General features: G+C 44.2%; 1 protein-coding gene across 1 annotated transcript in view; it reads right to left on the bottom strand.

Annotated features, from left to right (window-relative positions):
- The window catches only part of PGS1 (phosphatidylglycerophosphate synthase 1), a 630,645-nt gene that overhangs the window by 78,918 nt on the left and 529,852 nt on the right, over window positions 1-21,875 (bottom strand). The window contains exon 9 of the mRNA XM_069655241.1: window positions 20,639-20,778. Coding sequence (XP_069511342.1) covers window positions 20,659-20,778 — 120 coding nt within the window. The 3' untranslated portion in view covers window positions 20,639-20,658. The remainder of the gene's footprint in view (window positions 1-20,638; window positions 20,779-21,875) is intronic.

The following is a 21,875-nucleotide window of genomic DNA, read 5'->3' on the forward strand; positions in this document are numbered from 1 at the left end:
TCAGGAATTGTATTGGCTAAATCAATCAGGGATTTGTTTTTGAGCATTCATCGATCGATTGTTGAATAAATTCCAATGCATCGTACTTTCGTTTTTCTCACATTTACACATGAGAAACTCATGTGTCGATAAACCGCCATCTTGTGCTAATCTTATCCGTTGATCCATTTCCTTAAGTTCAAGTGCTCTTGCAGCAGTAATTCAGATCACCCGCCCCTTAAGATGACATTACTAGACACTTACGCCCCTTTTCACAATGCCAGTGCACGTCTCATGTCAACATAATCTGTGCGCAATCTATTAACGTGTATCCATGGAAATGTCAAGATGCCTCTTACTTCGATAACTAACAACAAAGCCTTTCTGATCTAACAACATTGGAGTTTCTTGTTCCTTAGCGTCACTGTATTTCACTCTGAGCCTGCATGAGTTCTTTTTGCTCTGTTTAGCTATCTAACAAGAACGACGTAATGTGAAGAGGTAACTGTTTAAGCTCTTTGCAGATTCAAAAATCTCTTTACTTTAAAAATGTCTTTAACAAACCATATTAAAATTCTACATTTACATGACTTTACATGTGCCAATGTGAAATTTCAAAGTGTGTGCCTGTAATGCTTGGCTTTGCACTATGGGTTTTTGTAACATTGTTGTTTCTTCTCTTATTTTTCTATTTAGATTGCATTTAAAGTAAATTCACATTGTGTTACTGTATACAAATAAAAACGTTTTTATTTTTCTCACTGTTGATTTTATACTTCTTCAATATTCAGGAATTATGGCAACAATTCAGCCCTATCGGTCAGAGTCCCAATATACAGAAGAGGACAGTGTTGATAAAGAAAGAAGCCAAAATGATGGGGAATCAGATGAAAGTTGTGGCGATCACTGGAGCCTGATCCTAGTCGCATGGAAGAAGTTTCCACCTGGTGTACCTGCCATCATTGAGAGGTGATGCCACCTTTGGGGAAAAACTACTGTTGCAGAGAAAACTTTGGCTGCTTGGCCCACATAGCTGAAGAAGACACACCACCACTTTGCGTTACCGAGCTGCATGACTTCAGGGCAGCCTGCCTCACAAGATCTGTGTTGCGAATAATGATGGTTCTTATGCACGAACTTCGAGCAACAGTTTGCTCTCGTAATCCAAGTACTGAGTAGGTTTCCCCTTTATGCGTTGTATTTTTGACAACCGAGACCACTAACATTTTATGTTGTCCTGCTACATAATAACTTCGATGGAATTTTTCTTAGATTTGAAAAAAAAGTCTTCTTCCACCCTGAAGCCAAAGTATTCAACATTATATTTAAAGACTTGATAATTACATTTCTTTCACTTTAAAGTTAAAAATAATATTTCCCTATGTTCCAAACTTTTTTTGCTGCAATGGGCGATCGCATTTCTACTTCGTCCCTACAAGAAATAGTACTGTCAGTGCTTTGCTCGCAAAGCTACTTTTTTTAATCATACCAATGCCTTAAATTTTTGTAAGGCAGTGCAATCAAGAGAAAAGTAATTATTGGATTCATTCAAGTAAACTATTTCTGTACACAGATGGTACAGGATTGTGGCCTATCCAGATTTACATGGTTCATTCATGTGAGACTGGGATTCCGTGTTCTACGAATAATATCTGCCAGGGTGGTTCAAGCCAGTCGTGAAAAATTCCCCAGTGACTCTGGACAATACAAGGTATTTATACAGACAGTACCTCAACCAGGCAGTACAATTTGTAGGTTGGCAATGCCATCAACCTTATCATCACTTATTTCTGCATATTTTATCCAAGTGTAAAATGTGCATATGAAATAATCTCTCAAAGCTACAGCCCACAAATCCATTCATTAAATCAAATGGGCCTGCTAAAATAGAATGTAGTCATCAACAATGTAGGCAAATGATCTCGGATTTCAGGATTCAGACACCAAGGTGTAGATTTTTTCTGACCTTCTGTTGACATTGCTATCACAGTCTGTTTAAATGAAAATAAATGTGGGAAATACCAAGTGTGAATGAGGGCCGGGGTAACTAAATACCTGACCATTCCCACAAGCGCACCTATTTAGAGAATATATTTTACTGTAAACTCTCACTGGTTGCGCTCCACTTTCCAGTGGTATTGCTCTAATAACTCTACTTCAGAGCACATGGTAAGAAGGCAAGAAGAATCAGAACTTCCTTTTCCGCATGCTGCAAAGCTGCATTGGCAAGAAATCCAGAAGCCTTACGTGGTTCTGTGCAAATGCAACAAAAAGTAAAACAGATCCCTGAAATTGCTTCTTACAAGAATCTTTCATTAGGTAACCACAATGGAAAACCTGGTTCACTAATTAAGACTACTCAAATATAAAATGCATCCCCAGGATCTAGGGCAGTGAAGTGAATTCACGCATTATGCCTGCCATAGCAAATTGCATATGAATTCTAAAAAGGCACCGGCATCCAGAGAATGTCTTACCTGTGCACGTTGTTAGGTGAATGAAAGGGATTTACATAAAGAAAAAAAGACTATACTGACCGTCTTCGTAATGAGAGTGAGGCCTACGGCAGGGACCCCAGTGTTCCTAACAGAGCTTTACATCTTACATTTGCATATCTTACATTTGCACGTTATGTTATTTGGCATTTATATAGCGCTCTATAGGTCATATTGGTATGACCTCAAAGCGCTGGTAGGTTGAACGCCGGGTCAGTTGAGAGAGGAGGGTGTCATATGATGCTTGGGTGCACCAAATATTTGGGCAGCAGATGCAATTGCCTAATGGTAGCTGCTCCCTAGCATTAGGTTGGGGCTAGCTGTTCACATACGAATTTTACCCCACGAACATCTCATAATTATATTCAAACGAAACTATATCCCATGACAAACCGGCCTAGCTGCACACATAAGCGTCCTACAGGCCTAACACAGCCAGAACCCAGTCCTGGTGTCCACCCGCCAGACTGCACACATTCAACAGACATCAATACCACCACACCTAATGCTAGGATGCAGCTGCATCAAGCAAATACAACATCTGCACACATAACTGGTGCACCCAAGCACCCTATGACACCCTACTCTCTCAACTGACCAGGACTACGGTCCCCGAGCGCGTTCAAGCTACCAGCGCTTTTAGGTCATACCAATGATATATAGAGCGCTATATAAATGCCAAATAACATAACATAATAAAACAGATATGGGGAAACACACCTTGATTTGCGAATCCTGTATAGTGGGAGAGAGGCACAGGTTTCACAATACAACATGGGTATGGGAACCCACCTAGATTTGAGCCAATACAGGAGGTTTCAAAATATAATAAGCAGATATGGAGATATGGCCTAGTTTTAAAAATACAGTAGGTTTGGCCATATAGTAGGCAGATATGGGGAACACACCTAGATTTGAGAGTCCTGTATAGTAGGAGAGAAGCTTAGGTTTCACAATACAATATGGGTACGGGGAACCACACCTAGATTTGATGATCCTGTATAGCGGTAGAGAGGCCTAGGATTCACATTACAATAGGCAGATATGGAGATATGGCCTAGGTTTCACACTACAGTAGGTTTCACTATATAATAGGCAGATATGGGGAAGAAACCTAGAGTTGAGAGTCCTATACAGTGGGAGAGAGGACTAGGTTTCATATAATAATATCTGCAGAAATTGTTCCTTCCTTATGCGTTGATGCTGGTTGACGGCAATCTGTTCCCCCTATGGCATGTCTGGTCACTGCAGCCGGATGCTACTGCTGGTTTGCGGGTGGACCTATACCTTTACAACCACCTCGTTGACGGTTATGGTTGGGGGGTGGTCGGAGTATGACGCTGTGCCCGGGGACTCAAGTGGGGGTATCGATGGTCCTTCTCTTGAGCTCAGTGCATTGAGCCAAAGCTAGGCGAAGGGGCTCAGAGTGCCTGTATGGTTGTATGCATCGATGAGGGATTAGGGTGGTAGTTGGAAGTTAGGCTTGGATTAGGTTAGTGGGTGGCTGCTTCCCCTGCTGAGACTGTCTGGGGCCACTGCTGTAGGAGCCGCCCTTTGCCTTGGGCCCTTAGCCGCTGGGGCTGCCCGGGCAGAGGGCTGCCCTGGGAATGTTCGTTAAGAGCGGTGGTTAGCCAATCGGGATAGGGAGGTGGGAGGGAGGAGGGAACAGGGCCAGGTCCAGAAGGGGAGAGGGTGGGAGGATTTCACATTGCGCAGGAGCACTATTAACAATTATTACCCTACAAGACTGGGAACAGATTACAGGGCCCTAGGGGCACATGCTTACCTCCAGATGGTAACCCCAGCAAAAGTGCCTGAACTACGAGCGTGCAGGGGTCTAGGGAATAGGACTGCCCAATTTGGTCTCTGTTACATTCCTTTCCCTAGTTCTTCCTGATCCCTATCCTGCTCCCAACTCCACTTGCCTTCACTCCTACTGCCTGCATTCTCCTCCTCTGTCCCTCTGTCTTTCACTCTCTCAAAGGCTCACCTCCATCCATTCATGTTAATACTCTAGTCGCCACACTACTACTCACTCCGCCACAACACTCCTCAATCATCCCACCTTCCCATTCAATTACCGTATTTTCACTCACATTCACTTTCACTCCCTGCTCTCTTACTCCTAAAACCACTTGACAGTCTTTCGCGCACACTCACAACTTAGTACCACTTGCACTTACTAAACAATACATCACCTTCTCCAGGAATCACAACCACAAGTCGCTGCTCCTTCCTTCCTTTTGCTGCTGACTCTTTGTCGGCCACCTCCTCCCCCTCTACCTCAGCTGAGCAATCCACAACTTCCTGGTTCCTGCTTCACTTTTTATACTCACCCCCCTCTTCCACTCATAGGTTTACTTTCCCTTCCCAATCTGGCCCCGTCTTCCCCGCACGGGAGGTGTTACAACCATCAAAGATTTTAATTAGAGGATTAAACCCTGCACCTTTTCTTTGAGCAGGTTTGCTATGGAGCGTAGACGGCGGCGTGGAGAACAGGATGTATACGTTTGTATTCTGGGGCCTCGATCTGGGTTCCTCCAGGGGAAGTGGGGTTGGTATCCTGTTTTATAGTCCCTGATGGTCTTGGATGCTGAACACCAGCTGAGGGTGTATTTCATCAGCATCAGGAAGCGTAGCTATGATTCTCCTGCCCCCGTGTAGCATTTTTGTTGGGTGCTCCCTCTCTGCTGCCGCTCCATCTCAGATGGCATAGCCAAGTACACTGGAGGGCTGCTGCCACACAGTCGGGTCCAGGTGTCTGCTTTCTCACTGCAGATGAGATAGGGCACTGGAGGCCTCCTCTCTCTGTGCCGGTTCTCGCGCATGGTCTTGATGGGTGCCCCTAGAAGAAAATGAAAAACCCTGGCAAGCTTTTTGGTTTGGTTTGGAGGCATGGCGCGAGACAATGGTAGACTGCTCAAATAAATGCTGGTCCAAGAGGGGGCAGAAGGGTGTGGAGGCAGATTGGGACCCTCCCAACTTCCATCATTCTCCACAGGCATAGGATTGGCTCTGGGTTTCTCCCTGGCAGGCTTCTCACCCCCGGCTGGGAGGGCTTTGCAGCCCCTCTTGAAAAGACAGGGTGCTGGCCTTGTCAGATTAGCAAAGAGAATTTGGCAATTTCCTTGAAGTTATTATTCCTGATTTTACTTGTGAAATGCACTTTAACCTATTCCCATTTTTTGTTATAAGCTTTTAAGGAAGTAACATGTGTCCTGGCTTATCATTTTTTTTTAATGAAAGTGCATTGAAGGGGAGGACCAAATATCTTTATAGTTTGTCATCCTTCTTTAATAAAAAGCGTGTGCACATGGGTAAAACGTTTGGTCTTCCACTAAATGCATTCAGTAAATGCATTTGGTGCCACAATGTCTTGTAAATGGCAGAAATGCACTATACAAATCCCACGTAATAGTACATCCCATTTGGAGAGTGCAATTATGTTTAGGTCACAAAGATGTATTGTGATCAATGCCTACTCGGTGGAGGGAATGACTAGAACACAGGGGAACCTGAAACTATGCTGAAAGACATGGGCAGGGGGGGCAGAATGGGCTGTAGAGGGTGGATGTCGGGAGAGATATTGGGCTGGTTGGATTCAGGGTGAGGTGCCTACCTTGCTGTGAAAAAGGCTCCTTGAAGAGGAGGATCTTTATTTCTTATCTGAGTTCCATGTGCATATGTTGCCTGAAAAGTGTCGTCAGTTAGGCGAATTTCTTTTCCAGACCTCTAAAATACTTTCCCTAAATAGTCGAGAAGGGGTGTCCTTTACGATGATAAATTCCAATCCTAGAATATTTGGGGAAAGTGTTTCATTTTACTGAGGGTGCATATTTGGGGCATTGTCGCCCCCTGGAACGGATGCCCGCAATATGGGGGCATAGACCGAGGTGGTTTGTTTCCAGTTCTTTTATTTTGCATCTGTGCTGCTCTACAGTAGCAAGGACCAGTCATGAGGACTGCTACAGATAGTAACTGTCTGCTTTGGTGTAGAACAGGGGGGTGCCTTCCTTTGGGCACCCCCTCCATGCCTGGTGCGCCTCCCTGCCTACCTTAGAGCTGGCATTGCTGGATCATGGGAGGGCATGGACTACCATTTTCAGCAGTGTTCAGGGTTCACATACTGGAATCTACAGGTTGCTTAGCTTGATCCCTGCCTTCATAACTGCGCAGGCCAATGTTTGGCTGCCTTCTGGCGCGGCCTGGTGCCATGATCTCTTAAGAAAAGAATAAAGCATGTAATGTGTGTAGGTACCTTTTAAAACAAGTGTGCGTGTTTGAATGTATGTAGTACAGTGCGTGCGCAAGAATGTAAAATGCATGCTCACGTGCGTGTGTAGGTAGGAGTCAGCTTGGGTGCGTGTGTGTAAATGTAGGGTAGCCAACTTTACAAAATGGTTTCACAGTAATGGATAGTTGACACATGAAGCACATCAGCAACAGTTCCATACAATGTCACTCCTGCCCCTCTTCCTCCAGACCTACATTTAGCCTGAAGCGGACAAGCAGGTCAAATGTGGCAAATGGCATTGTTCCACGTACACACCAGAACACAAATAAAAGTATAGCACTGTCTGCATACACAGCATTGACCGACTAATCATTCTCTCACAGGCTGGTTCTAGGATGTGTTACCCAATAAGGCAAAAGACATGCAAACCCCCAAATGTGCTCAAAAGTGACATCACAGTAAAGGACAGTGCAAGGAGTGTCAGTCTATGACACTCCATGTCATCATGGGAATTGCCATGAGTCAGCATAGAGTCAAGTAACTGTGGTGGGCAACTGGGTGTGAATAGCTGCATATTATATGCGGACCAACACTATGGTCTAGTTAACTGATGAATCCTGTGATGCAGGGAGGGGAGACCCTTTCCATGAGGCCGCTACCCGAAGGTCCTCACTGGGGGGCGGGGGGGCGGATCTCATGGGGAGGGGTATAGGGCGGACATCATGGGCCAAGGTTACATGTCTTTATATCGAAATACATATATCGAGAGTAATGTATACCGAAAAACATATAAGGAAAACTTCTTTGTCGAAATGCTATTAACTACATTGAAACAGTTCATATAACGAAACCTGCATAGCGAAATACAGCAATACAACATTAAGTTATTTTGAAACAATGGACAATGCACTAGAGGTGGTACACGTAGAAGGCCCCGATTTGCCAACAACATATGGAATTCTTAGACTCTGTACTCCAAGAACATGAGTGAACTAGAAGGGTGGCCCAATAAAATCCAGCAATCGTTCAAAACGTGTAATCCTAGGTAACATTTAAAAAACGAACAATCGCACCCAAAAATGGCTATTGCGCAAATAACCGTGCGTGAAAATACCCAAGTGCCAAGAGAAAATATCCAAACAATCAACGCAGACTAAGGGACTGTGTGTTGCCATTTGCTAAACAGTATAAAAGTGCCCATCTGAACAGTGGTGCTTTTAATATAAACTGTTAGAAATAGACATTTTTACTTACCAGTTACCCAAAAACCACATGCATGAAATTCCACAACCAAATCCAAAGGGGTGCATCGTCATTGAAGCGAAAAACCAAGAATCCCAAGTCCGAAAAAAAAGGAAAAAACTCACAAAAGGTAAAAAAAAAAACACCAATAAAGATCCAAACAGCCGACGAAATCCACCGAAACTCCCCAGAAAGAATCCAGAGCACATTAACGTAAAATGAAGAAATCCATCCAAGAAAAGGCAAAAAATCCATCCAAAAAAGAAAACTCCATCCACTCCGACTGACATAATCCAAAATGACAGCAATGGATCCAATGCATCCGAATAGGAAAGAATGATAAAATAGCGACACCAAGTGGACAAAAAAGATATTGCAGTTTAAAAAGTTAAAATGTTAAAACTTTTTAAATGTTCAAATCTTTTCAATATTAAAACTTTCAAGATAAAAACAATTCAATATATATGTAATTCACTAAAAAGAAATTGGTGAAAAGGTATTCGATATAAAATGATTCAATATAAAGACTGTGTACCTTCCTCTTACTCCATAAATTCATGCCGTCCCGGGAGGATAGCTCAGCGGCAATGTGCTCGCCTTGGAAGCAAGACAACACGAAGCAACACAGGTTCGATTCCCCGGGTCCGCACTTAGAAACCTCTGGGTATTTAAGCACGTTATAGATACGCAACAAAGACAAAAAACAATTACGCAACAAAATAAAAAGATTACTGTAACCGCGCCTCGATGCCTGAGCGCTTTAAAAATGCAAAATAAATAAATAAATGAAATAAATGCCACACGAGACGAGGAAGAATAGGGTTGACTCCACTGAACTGTCATCTCAAGATACTGGGACGAGGAAGAAACTGGAGCCATGATGAACCCTTAAGACAGTCTCACTGAACAGTCTAGTTTTCGTATGAAATGGGTCAGTCCCTCCCTGGAGGCACGACAAGTAAAGCTACCATAACCAAAAAGATGAGGTATGGGACCTGTGAACAAAAATCCAATGTGAAGGTGTCCTGGGCCCGAGAATGCAAAAAAATCCAATGTGAGATTTAAAATGTTTTATTTTCAAGCATCAAAAGAAGGGGTCTGGGACCAGACAATGAAAAGCCAATGTGAAGGGGTCTGGGACCCGAGAACAAGAAGCCGTTGTGATGTGGTCAAGGACCCTCCAGTGGAGAACCGATATACCTGGCAGGGCAGTGTACCAGGGATACTGGAGGAAAACCAGTTGGACAAATACAGGGTCAAGGGCCCGTCTGTGACTAAGGAGGAGTTCCTCAGACATGCATCTTCCTTGTGGCAGTACCTGGCAGGCAAGGTGACATTCCCCCTAGTTGGTGGCACTGTGAAAACCCAGCAAAAACAAAGAGGTGATGGCTGGAAGGTTTAGACTGAATCTTAACCACTGGCATTGCTCGGGGCAACCCTCCAGACCATCGTTCTTCGCCTGCCAAGCCATTACAGAAGGTGAAAAACCATATACAAATCAGGCTCGGCCCCACCCCAAAAGGGGAAGTCCAGCCCGAACTGCTAGGTCACATCCCTTCTGCACGAGACCACAAGCATCCCCAAACATGTTTCACCCTTGTTGGGGCTCATCAGTGAGGAGTAGCTTGGGTCTCTAGGCCCAGCAGGCACGGGACCCACGTCTGGGCATACCCGTCCCACTCGGGGTGGCTTGGCACGCGAAGAACGATGGTCTGGAGGGTTGCCCCGAGCAATGCCAGTGGTTAAGATTCAGTCTAAACCTTCCAGCCATCACCCCTTTGTTTTTGCTTTGTCACCCCGAGTGGGACGGGTATGCCCAGACGTGGGTCCCGTGCCTGCTGGGCCTAGAGACCCAAGCTACTCCTCACTGATGAGCCCCAACAAGGGCGAAACATGTTTGGGGATGCTTGTGGTCTCGTGCAGAAGGGATGTGAGCTAGCAGTTCGGGCTGGACTGCCCCTTTTGGGGTGGGGCCATGCCTGATTTGCATATGGTCTTTCCCCTTCTGTAATGGCTTGGCAGGCGAAGAACGATGGTCTGGAGGGTTGCCCCGAGCAATGCCAGTGGTTAAGATTCAGTCTAAACCTTCCAGCCATCACCCCTTTGTTTTTGCTTTGTCACCCCGAGTGGGACGGGTATGCCCAGACGTGGGTCCCGTGCCTGCTGGGCCTAGAGACCCAAGCTACTCCTCACTGATGAGCCCCAACAAGGGCGAAACATGTTTGGGGATGCTTGTGGTCTCGTGCAGAAGGGATGTGACCTAGCAGTTCGGGCTGGACTGCCCCTTTTGGGGTGGGGCCATGCCTGATTTGCATATGGTCTTTCCCCTTCTGTAATGGCTTGGCAGGCGAAGAACGATGGTCTGGAGGGTTGCCCCGAGCAATGCCAGTGGTTAAGATTCAGTCTAAACCTTCCAGCCATCACCCCTTTGTTTTTGCTTTGTCACCCCGAGTGGGACGGGTATGCCCAGACGTGGGTCCCGTGCCTGCTGGGCCTAGAGACCCAAGCTACTCCTCACTGATGAGCCCCAACAAGGGCGAAACATGTTTGGGGATGCTTGTGGTCTCGTGCAGAAGGGATGTGACCTAGCAGTTCGGGCTGGACTGCCCCTTTTGGGGTGGGGCCATGCCTGATTTGCATATGGTCTTTCCCCTTCTGTAATGGCTTGGCAGGCGAAGAACGATGGTCTGGAGGGTTGCCCCGAGCAATGCCAGTGGTTAAGATTCAGTCTAAACCTTCCAGCCATCACCCCTTTGTTTTTACTGTGAAAACCCAGCCTGAGAAATGCCTGGGGAAGGGAGACATTACCCCTACTTTTTGGAACTATGTAAACAAGTGTGAGAAAGGCCAGGGGAAGGGATATATTTCCCCTACTTTGAGAACTATACAAGTCCAGAAGCAGGGCGTCCTTTTTCAGTACCCGGAAGAGGCAAATCCAGTTTGGTTGCAAGTGTAAGGGATAGAAGTAGGGTTTTGACACAGGACAGAGGACTTTAGTTACAGACAGTCTGATGTTCCCTTAGTATTTTGTTGAGGCAAAATACCTACCCCTTTTAGAGTTGGGGATAGGTAGGTTTTCTTCTTTTTTCTAAAAATAAAAGCCCTTGCCCAAAAACATATTACCTGTGTTTCAGTCTTCTCCTCCCACACCGAGGCTTACATTTTTTAATAGCATAAACAGCAAACTGAATTACTTATAGGGACTTAAATGTTGGCAGACCAAAGGTAGTGAGATTTAATAGCTAGGCCAGGATCACAAGCAGAGATTTCAGCGCAGTCTGCAATTTATTCACTTGATCACATATCTTCCAAGTTCTAGTTTGTGCAAATGTGTGATGGTTTCGGTTTCAATACTAGTTTTATAGCGATACATTGAAAAGTACACAAACCACATAATAAAATAACCTGATGATATACAATTCGATATGGAAACATATTATGGAAAAAAGGGTATATTTTTTATATAGCTTTATTATACCCATCTTGAAGGGAAGATTACAGTAGCAACAGTTATGTGAACGTAAATCTTTGTTTATAAAATGCCAATCATCTTTGTGTAGTCACCATTTCATGCAGCACCCCACTTGTAATGAAACCCACCCATTTTTAAATTACCCACTGCCGATTATGGGACAACGATGTTTCCCAGCCATATAAACTAATTACTCTCCGTTTCACTTCTCTGCTGAAACCAGGTGACGTGCTAAGAAGCCATTTGGTGGACCCTTAGGGGAGCTGCTTTGCCACCCCCTTCACTTGAAACAAGAAATGGAAAAAAAGAAAAACAGCTTGTTCGCTCATAGTGCTGGCCAGACAAAGGTAGGAGTTTTCCCCATGCCCTGACAGGTTGGGTGCAGGATGCGGGACACAGGCCATTAACTTGACAAAAGTCACACAAAATTCAGGATGGTTGTTCACGCTAGCAAGAGCATGCGTGTGTGGTGAGATTATTTACAGAGACAACGGCAGGAAATATTGTGTATTGTGGGATATTTTGACCCACTCAGATGTGCCTCACTACATTACTTTACTGCATTGGTGCAAGAAACAGCACAAAATGCCCATGCTGACTCCTGTGCACGCCGCGATCTTTAAACTGCGTTTTATAACAACCAGAAAATGGCTGCACACCCTGCCACACACATTTCAGGCGGGGTGAAACGGAGTACTCACTGCAGGAATGTGCCAGTGTGCTCTGCAAAATTTTAAATGGAGTGAAGTGAACGAGACAGCATCAGTTTGCTGAAACCCAAAAATCCCTCTTTAAAATGACACTTTCTCAACCTTACAAGTGCTGCTTGGTGCTAAATTCATCAATTTCTCATAAACCACTGTGATTAAAAAAGCCCTGCAATGCCCAGGATCATTCATTTTGTCTCAGAGGAACCGGGCCTCATTTGAATGACAGCTCCTGTCCAATGTATCTTTGAAAAATCAACCCAGTGCTTTGTTTTCATTTTGCACGGGAAACACGTCTATTTTCTTTGCAACAGTATCAAGGATCAGCTGTCCAGAGAAAGACTCTAAATACATCCCTGTAACTGTATCCATGCTGCAAAACAACTCCAGCATTCAAGAAAAGAACTATAGCTGCCCAAAGTGTATATTTGCTGGAGATGAAAACAGAATTTAAAGAAATAGTAAAATGGGCTTTTTCTTGACTGAAGGGGGAAAATCGCCTTTTAAAAGTACATTGTTGTGTGAAGGCTTGATTACTTAGAAATGTAAAGGATTTGTTACTGTTAAAAATACACATATAAACTGTTTTAATTCCATAGGTTTAAAGTCAATATTTAAAAGAAGAAAATCAAAGGTTGCTCTGCCAGTTGCTAGCCCTGAGAAAGGGTGCCACCCCATACAACTGCTGACACAGGAAAGGCTAATTGCTATCTTGGAGGCTTTGAACACCCAGGACAAAGACTTCCCAAGTCGCATCAGACATTCGCCTTTGCTCCAGGCTGAGACAATAGCAGGCTAAGACTCCCACCTGACAAGTGTGAGGGACAGTAAACATCAATCAAAAGAGAGGCCCCTCATCCTTCTTTAAGGAATTGACATTTTCTTGCAGTTGGGGAAAAGAAATAAAAATGGATTAAGTGACAATAGACTTCCTTTTGGTTTTAAAACAACCTATTTTGTAACTGAACTTTCAAGACATTTAACTTTGTAGCAACAATGAGGAAAAATTTGAAAAGTTGTAGTTTTTAATCGAATTTTATGCTCTTTCTGTGGAAACTTGGTAGAACTCATTACTGCATAAGGAACAGAAATTGTAAGGAACGACAGACTGTGGGGAAAGTATTGATATTGCGGACATAACGTTTTGTACACACATCCCAGGGGTAAACGCACATCTGTGTACAAAGTTGGGAAATTTTAGGCCAAATCTTTCATGGTTACAATTGTCAAAATGTAGCAGAAAGGCAAAACCAGGTCCCACAGACTTGGGGTTTGGATTGAAGTATGACCCACAAAATATGTAACCTGTGTATCTGGTTTTCTCAGAGGTTATAACTGTCTAAATATGCATTTGTGGTAAAATTTGATTTTTGTTCCAGTGGCTAGAGGAGGTTTCTAGTCATTGTAAAAATAATCCCATAAACATGACATCCTTTTCTGTGATCCAATCAGCGAAGAGCAAGGCGGAAACTATGCTCTTGCCCAATCCTAGCATTATGCCATATGCTTTAGTGATGTCATTTGGCATGATAAATAAGGGACCCTGACAGCACACAGACACACACTGATTCCTGACTTTCTTCCTGATTTCCTGCGTGGCGTCCTGTTCCTGATTTCTTCATCCTACGTGATCCTGATTCCCGATTTCATTGCAATGCCAGGGCCTATGCACTGCTGAACCCTTTTCAGCTAGGCCTCAAATTATAAAAAATCCCAAAACCCCAAGGGAAGCATCCTGATCCAGTCTGGCTTGCTACTGCTAGATGCATGCCTGCTGCAAACTCGCCATCCCACTGATCTGCAGTCTCCAGTAACCAGAAGGGCCAGTCCAGTGCAGTCCGGTGAACAGAACGCCTTGATGATCTTGTCCCACCCGAGTTGCCAGGCTGTCCTTGGCTAGACCCAATCCGTGTGATGACCAGAACCCTTGACGGTCCAAAATCCTAAATTAAAGTGGACTGTAAGTATTAATAGGAATCACAGAAAACCATAGCATACCTTGGCTTGCCTTGCCTTATCCCAATCTCTAAACCATACTATCCTTACCTTAATAACTTGTGACATTGTCAGAATCCTTATTGCCATCCTGTCTTTGATTTATCCTGCTAAGCACCATTTCTTTAGTCATTTTATCTTGTGTAAATCATAAATTATCAATCCTACTTCGAGTGATCCGACTGGTTCTGCCGGAGAGGACACTGGGGATCTGGTGTTGAAGTCATGAATCAACTCTAGAGCTTACTGTGTCCCTCCTTGGTATTCTGGCTGGAATGCTCTAGCATAGAGTAAAACTATAGTAAATATTTTCTTGTCCAAACTGAGTTTCTTTTCTGTTTTCACTACCTGATTTTTCCAAAAACGCCTCTCATTCAACATTGCATATCCTCCTCAGTTTAATAGTTAGAGACTTAATTTCAACTCTGGATAATACCTAAGACCTATAGCTACATCCCAAACCAGAAACCGCACTCCATATTTCACCCGTTTTTCTTAACAACCGTTTGGTTAATTTTAGGCGGGAATCCACAATTTTGCAAAGTTTTACATATATGATTTTTTTTCTAAATAATTTTCAACCTTCCATTCAGATTTAAAGTGCTCGCTTTTGTTCAAACTATAGCTCATGATTGTTAGTATCTTTCCAATGTTGCTCCCATAGAGATTTGTACCGATTTAAGAATTTTTACACACATTCATTGTTTTACACAGCCATTTCCGAATGTCATTTTAAAGTGTAAGAGTTCAAATCCGTTTTTCTCTCTTGTTTGGGCAGGGAAGGTTGTCTTCCATTCTTTATTCCTGATTACATGCAGCTTCCTTATATCTATTTAGAATTGTTTATTTGTGGGTTGAGGAATATTGCAGGGGGAAATCCTAACTTAAGTGCTATCTTTCCAAACAAGCCAAAAGTGCTATTTTTTCTGGTCTTTTATATTTGGTGTGCTAAAGAGTGAATTCAAGTGCATTACATATCTTCCTATCTGTTATTGTCACCACATTGGTGATTGCTGCTCCCTATTAAAAGTATATGGTTGTTTTGAATTTTAAATAAATAAATTAATAGTTAACTGGGTCATTAATCATACAAGTTAGCAAATCAGACCTCACAGTGGACCCCCGATCTACCCGTGCGTTTATTTGCCCTCCAAGTCCTTCCCGTAGTTGGGATGGCTCATTGTATACACCTTGTAACTGTGTGATTCCATCTTGAGAGTGGTCTAGTGGGGCCAAACAACCACCTTCATACTTTCATCCACCAGGTACCGGTGCACTATTTTCTAACTTCGGGCGAGAAGAAAGGACCGAGTTATCCAATGGGCTCTGTAAAACCACTTGCCGTAGTATGCCATCACCCAGATCGTTGTTCAGAAGTAATTTTCCATCCTCCATGGTTTTCATACTCAACGTGGGAAGGTTTTTACTTTTACCACAGAAATGCCCCTTGAGAGCAGACACTCCACGTTTACCTCTACTTATTGTTAATTCATCCTTTTTGGATTTGGGTAATGAAGTAGGGGCAAGTAATAGGAATTGTTCAGCGCTAATAGCCTCCAGTGCATGTTCCTTGGTCACCGGCATAACCCTCACAAGTTCACCAGCTTCATTGGGAGTAACACGATCAACAACTTCAGGACTGGTACTTACCACAGTATTAGCAATTGGGTCTTTAGAGAGCTTATCACAATAGCCATTTCTTGAGGTTGCAGGACCAGGGACCATTTTCGCTTGGCAACTTGTGTGGCCCAGAAGATCTTGTTTTACAGCCTCTTGGCTGCTGGGATTTAGGTCAATAATCAGGTCCACAACAAGTGCCAACATTCTATTTGTTTCTCACTGTTCTTCAGCTATTTTTTGCAAACAAGAGGAATAAAGCTTCAAGTTTAGAGGCAAGCTGATTATGGTCCATAGAGTAAGCCCCACCCCTGCCAGTAGAGTGCGGGGAATCAGAGTTGTATACTGAGGAATCCATATCACTGTCACTCTCTTCAGATGAAGAGTGAGTCTGACGAGGAGGCTAGCATTGCCAAGTCAAGAGTTGCTGAAAGGTTCATACCTATAATGTTCTCTTGATTCTTTAAACTTGCTGGTAATGAGTTTCGTTTCATGTCCAAGACCATATTTAATAGGGAACCACTATTGTCGATCACAAAGGAATTTTGGCAAGGAACATCCACCGACGCTGTATTGAGTGTGGAGCTGGAGTTTATTGGAGGAAGAGACAATAATGCCCCATTTCCATCCAAACCCTGCACCTCCTTATTCTCAAAAACCCTGTTATTTGTCGTTGAGTCAAAACCCTACTAGTCTTTCCCCCTTTCTTCGCACATGGAGAAGAGATAGCCCCAATTTTCATTCTCAACCAAACGGGGGAGATAGGAATCAGTCTTATATATAACGTTCCTTTTTTTATTAACACACTCAGTTAACTGGAGTAGAGGGGGGGTAAATACACAGACAAGTGCCCCACACCCTCCTCAGGCCAAGTTCTTCAAAAGAAAGGGGGATCCATGCAGCAAGGAGGAATTAGTGCCTGAAAACCATGCCGGTCCTAGAGACCTCCTTGTCGCAGCACCCAACACACCCCAGCCCCACAATGCTCAGCACACAATAAGTCTGATAAAATGTGGCAGAGAGAGAATTGGAGCAGAGGGGGAAATAGGGCCGTCGACAAGCGAGGGCCGACGTCTCCCAATAGCTCACCACTGTGTCACTCACTACGAGGTCCTGAGTGCTTCCCAACTTAATAATGCAATCCAACACCTCAGTTTTCCACCAGGGGCTGACTCGAAGCCGGTCCAAAAGAACAACACTGCACCACGCGGCTAGAATCTGGTTTACTCCGCTCGAGGAAAGGACCTCAGGCAGTGCACACGTCACACGTCAAGCCGCACCAGAATCCAGGAAACTCACTGGCTGCTTCCGACGTAAGCGACCGTAAAAGCACAGTTTTCAACGCGTTTGGCGGAATGTGCCCTGCCATGAGAATTCCACCCAGGACCATTAAAAGCATGTAATTGGTTGGCAGGCACCGATTGGCCCGATTTAGACATTGTTCTTACTTGAAGATGTAACTAATAAAGGATTTACCTCGAGAATTTACCTGCAACGCCACTGATCTTTCATTACCACACCCTCTCTCTGGAGCGAAGTCAGCGCCTCAAAGAGTTTCCAGCAGGACTGAGGCTCTGCGCTAGGAGTACATCATAGAGAGCAGGCTGAGAGGGAGCCTTAATCATCATATTCATCTATGGACAGTGCGTTTTTCAGAGCAAGCTATGTTCATAGATGTGTATTTTTTATTTTTATTATTACATTTGTAAGAGGATTCAATTCAACACTACAGCTAAGTCAATGCCTGGTCTGGGATACTGAATGGAAACCCTTATTGATATATCTTTATGTCCAGTTCATGCGTTCTGGATGACTACCCCTATATAACACCCCTCTCTTGGAATCCCCCTGACCCCACTGAGCCAAGAAGTAGTTCTGTTTTGCAAGTTAAAAGGTTTATTTGATAATTTAAACAATAGATATATATATCACACTTTATAATAATTTAATAATTGAATATGACACTTAATATGAGCAGTAATAAATAATGGATAGTCTGGCACTGGCACACTTGTGAATAGGAACAGAAGAATAAGGTGGTAGAGAATGCTTTATATAAGTTCAGATGGATGTAATGTTGAATGAAAATGCAATACAGAAAATACTCAATATGATTTCAACAAAACAATGTAATCACTTTTCTCTGGCAATCCCCTCCCCCCTTTATGCAATGCAAGGACATGGAAGGAAAGCACACAGTTCTCAGAAATGCAATCAAATGTAATTCAGTTCACCCCAGCAAGCTTAGACTACAGAAGTTTGAAACACAGGCCCCAAAATGCTTTTATATGTGATAGCAATATATTGGAAAATGTGCTAAAATGATTTTAATTCCCTCTGGAGGTTCAGGGTGAGTGGTATCTAGTTAATATTAGTCCAGGCTCACTCTAGCAATGATTCAGGGATGGTTCTTAAGAGGCAAACGAATTTTTAGCAAGGAAAGCAAGAACTGCTGTTTTCACACGTGGAGAAATTTGCAAATCGCAGCAAATTCGCGAGTGCGTTTTTCGCGATTGCGGCGAAAGTGTACGGAATAGGAATGCGGTTCTAGGTTCGTTGAAAAGCCAAGATTCCCAGCTTTCAGAGGAAAGTTACTGCAAGTTTCACGGAGATATGAGCGATATGGTAAAGGTCGTTTTTCAGATTTGAAATTTTAAAGTTCAAAGTGACAATTGACAGCTAGCAACTAGAGATGACAGGTGACAGCTTTGCAAATGACAGGTGACAGTTAGGAGGCAGTTCTACTTAGATTAAAATAGCTTGGATTAGATTATTTTAACTAAGAGATTGGTTCTGCACAGTTCTGCTAGGTACTCACAATATATTTAGAAATAGAATGGGCCTCGCCACGGATCTGGTCAGGTTTTAGACTGGACTCTGGTCTGGTCTCGGCACTTCACAGTGATCTGGGTCAGCTCTCTGGTTCTACTAACAGTGGTCTGGGTCAGCTCTGCTATCTCTGGGTACAGCACTGCTTCTGGATCTTTCTGCACAGCTTTCTGTGGAGATTGATGGATTTGAAGTCTGGATCTCTGGATGTGGTATGGTCCGGCAGCATGCTCCGCAGCAAATGGAATTGAATGTCCCTATCTGTCCTGACTGTCTGCTTTTGAAAATGGGTGGAAAGGCTAGCTTCCTAGGCCCTAACCCTCTCCACTTGTCATTGGCCACTTCCTCCTCTTCCCCTTGATTGGGGGAATGAAATGAAGTGTCATCATGATGAGGTCTGTTTATGGTACAGAGAACCCACCCCTGTCAAATTACACACAATCTATATTTTGACCCAAAAGACATATTTGCACAGGTACACATTTGTTTAAAATTACATGCACCCATCACATATCACAGGAGGTATACCCTGTCCAAATCTGCTCTTCCTGGGAGCTTGCATTCAGAAATGGCAACATATTTCACTTTTGGGTCAGGTTACCAATATCAGATTCTTACTCAAATTTACCCAAATGTGTGCAAGGCATGCAGGCATTAATTGATGAAGTATCAGACTTTTCACATGCAGACATTTTAAGTAATACCCTCTTAACTGCTAGTTTGCCCCCAGATCATGCCACCGGTTCTAAAAACCTCTTAAAATGTGGGCAGAAAAATCACAAGAATTATGGTATCATTTAAATAATTATGACAAGTCCGTACTATGAGTTATTCATCTTTTTCTAAAACCATATTCTGGCTCCAAAGGGGTGTGGTTTCCCCCAGCACAAGGTTGAATTTCTGGTTTTTCCAGTTCTGCCAAGCCAGCTTGCTCTCACAGGCAGTGCTCCTCCCCTTTTCTTCCAGGAGGAAGCCACTTTTACGGCCCCCATAATAAACCATCTGCCTGGGCCATGGAAGGCCCATTCTTCAAGAGGAAGCCATTTATGGCCACTTCAATAAACCCTCTGCCTGGGTCCTATGTTTAGTCTCTAGCAGTCCCTTGATAATCCAATCAGAGAAGTGTCATATCCCTTTTGGTGGGAACAGCAAAAGGCAGGTAGGCCTGGGAACACAGCTGTTGTGCAAGTCTCAACTCCTGTCGGGGGTAGCTGGTGGGCAGAATTCAGTTTCTTAAGCCAGGCCCCAGCTAATGTCACTTTTAGTTACCCAGTTTTCTGCATTCAAATAAAACTAACCATTTTACATATGCAGCTAGAATGCTGATTCTAAGTTTAAAACTATGACATTTAAACAATTTCAACCTATGTGACACTCAAAAGTAGGTCACTCATTTCTTTTAAACATTTAGGTTTTTAGTGTCTTTCAGTCCAAATTTACTTAAACTGCTGAAATCCACAGCTCAGCCAGTCTTGTATAAACCTTCAAGTCACTTCAGAATATAACTTTACATTGGATCCACCTCTCAGTAAGTCTTTCTTTGGCCTGCTTTGGGTTCATTTATTCAGTTTTACACGAAAAAGAAAAAAGTCTGGTGCTGTTTTAAAACGCCGGCTTTCTGATAGTGGTGAGTACTGGTAATGCACCCATTTTTGGGATTTAAGAAAATGAATTCCCCACAATTCTAGGTTGCTTTTGGCAATCAGCATTGCCATTCCCAATGGTTTCAGACTACTGTGTGGGTAGTCCAATGGTGGTTTTAGGCAGTGCCCTTCTGTGCCCATAACATCGGCAAAAATGAGTGGCAGCCTATTCTTCATGCATTTCCCTGTGCATTTTCTGGGAAGCTCTGGCCATCATGATGTTTTCCATGTCAGAACTGCACAGTTTTTGAGGTAGGGCTCGGATGTATGGGTAAAAACATCCCACACAATATTTTTTATAGTGTTCTAGGTCAGGCAGGAATAATCCTTACATTATGAATGATAATGAATATTCCATGATGAACAATACGCTACATATACACAGAACATAAGTATGTGAATATAATCAGCAAAAGTCAACTCACCTGTGCAGCAGCATCTGCTCTCAGAAGAAGTTCTTAATCAAAGGCGTCACCAGCTTCACCCAAAGCTTGACATACCGTCTGGGCTGCCTGAAAGTCGCCGAAGAAACAGTCTGCGCCCTGCTGTAGAGCCTGCTCTGCTCCTACAGGATAAAGAACAGCAAGCAGCATAGTTAGGAAGTTAGGATGCACCGGAAGGGAATCGATGCCGCACAGAGAAGAACCAACTCAGAATGTAGATGCGGCGCAGAAAACAAATGAAGGTGAACCGAGTGACAGCAATGAGTGCAGGAGAGCAACATGCATGGCGGTGAGGAGCGCGGCAGCGACTTTCCAGTGAGGTGGGGAAGAGGTGCGAGGGTAGGGGCAGGTGTGAGGTGGGTGGGAGGGATAAGTGCGTGGAGAGAGGCAGGGCATGGGAGAGAAGCAGGAACAGATGTCCAAAAATGGGAGAGAAAGGAGATGGGTGTAAAAAAGTGTAAAGGGGCGGTGACTTAAAGGGTGTGGTCAGAGAGGCATAAACAGGGCAAGAAAAGGGGAGGGGAGGGAGAGAGGGGGCCGGGAGGTGACAATACCAGCAGCGAGTAGAGGAGTGTAGCCAGAACTGCGCAGAGGGAACCGCGCAGCTCCAAGGCAGAGGCCAGTAACCTGTACCCCATGGCGGACAGGATAGGGAGAGGGGGCAAGACACCTTTCCTTTGCGCAGCACCCCTCTCCCTCTCCTTTCATGCTTGGCCACCAAGATTCCTGGAGCCAGGCAGGAGGAAGGACAAGGTGGAAGCAACACCTTGGCCTCCACACCAACGAGGTGCTAAGCACCTAGGTCAGGGCAGCCAGGAAACAGATTGCCAATAACCAAAGCAGCACCTCATGGTGCAACATGTCGGCGGCGGCAGGATGATAACAGCCCCCACACAGGCAGAACAAAGCCCAGGGCCAGCCCGCTGGGATAATATAAGGAGCTGCATTGGCAGCAAGAAATCACAATTCAGTTTGGGGCCCTGCACGGGACACAAACAATCACAATTCAGTTGGGACCCTGCACGGGGACCCAAACAAGGAATAGCAGCACAGTACTTTTTCTTTTCCCATAACCCTCCCACCCAAGAAAAAGGGAGAGCAGAAGGAAAAGAAAGACAGGGCACCATACGGGGCCCACACTGTCGTGGGACAAGGAAGGCGGCACGGTCCAGAGGCACAACCTCAGGACCTCGTGCCCAAAAATACACTTTATGTTTAT

This window comes from Ambystoma mexicanum, chromosome 3q (assembly GCF_040938575.1).
Source record: "Ambystoma mexicanum isolate Mex_15411 chromosome 3q, UKY_AmexF1_1, whole genome shotgun sequence".
Taxonomy (NCBI): Eukaryota; Metazoa; Chordata; class Amphibia; order Caudata; family Ambystomatidae; genus Ambystoma; species Ambystoma mexicanum.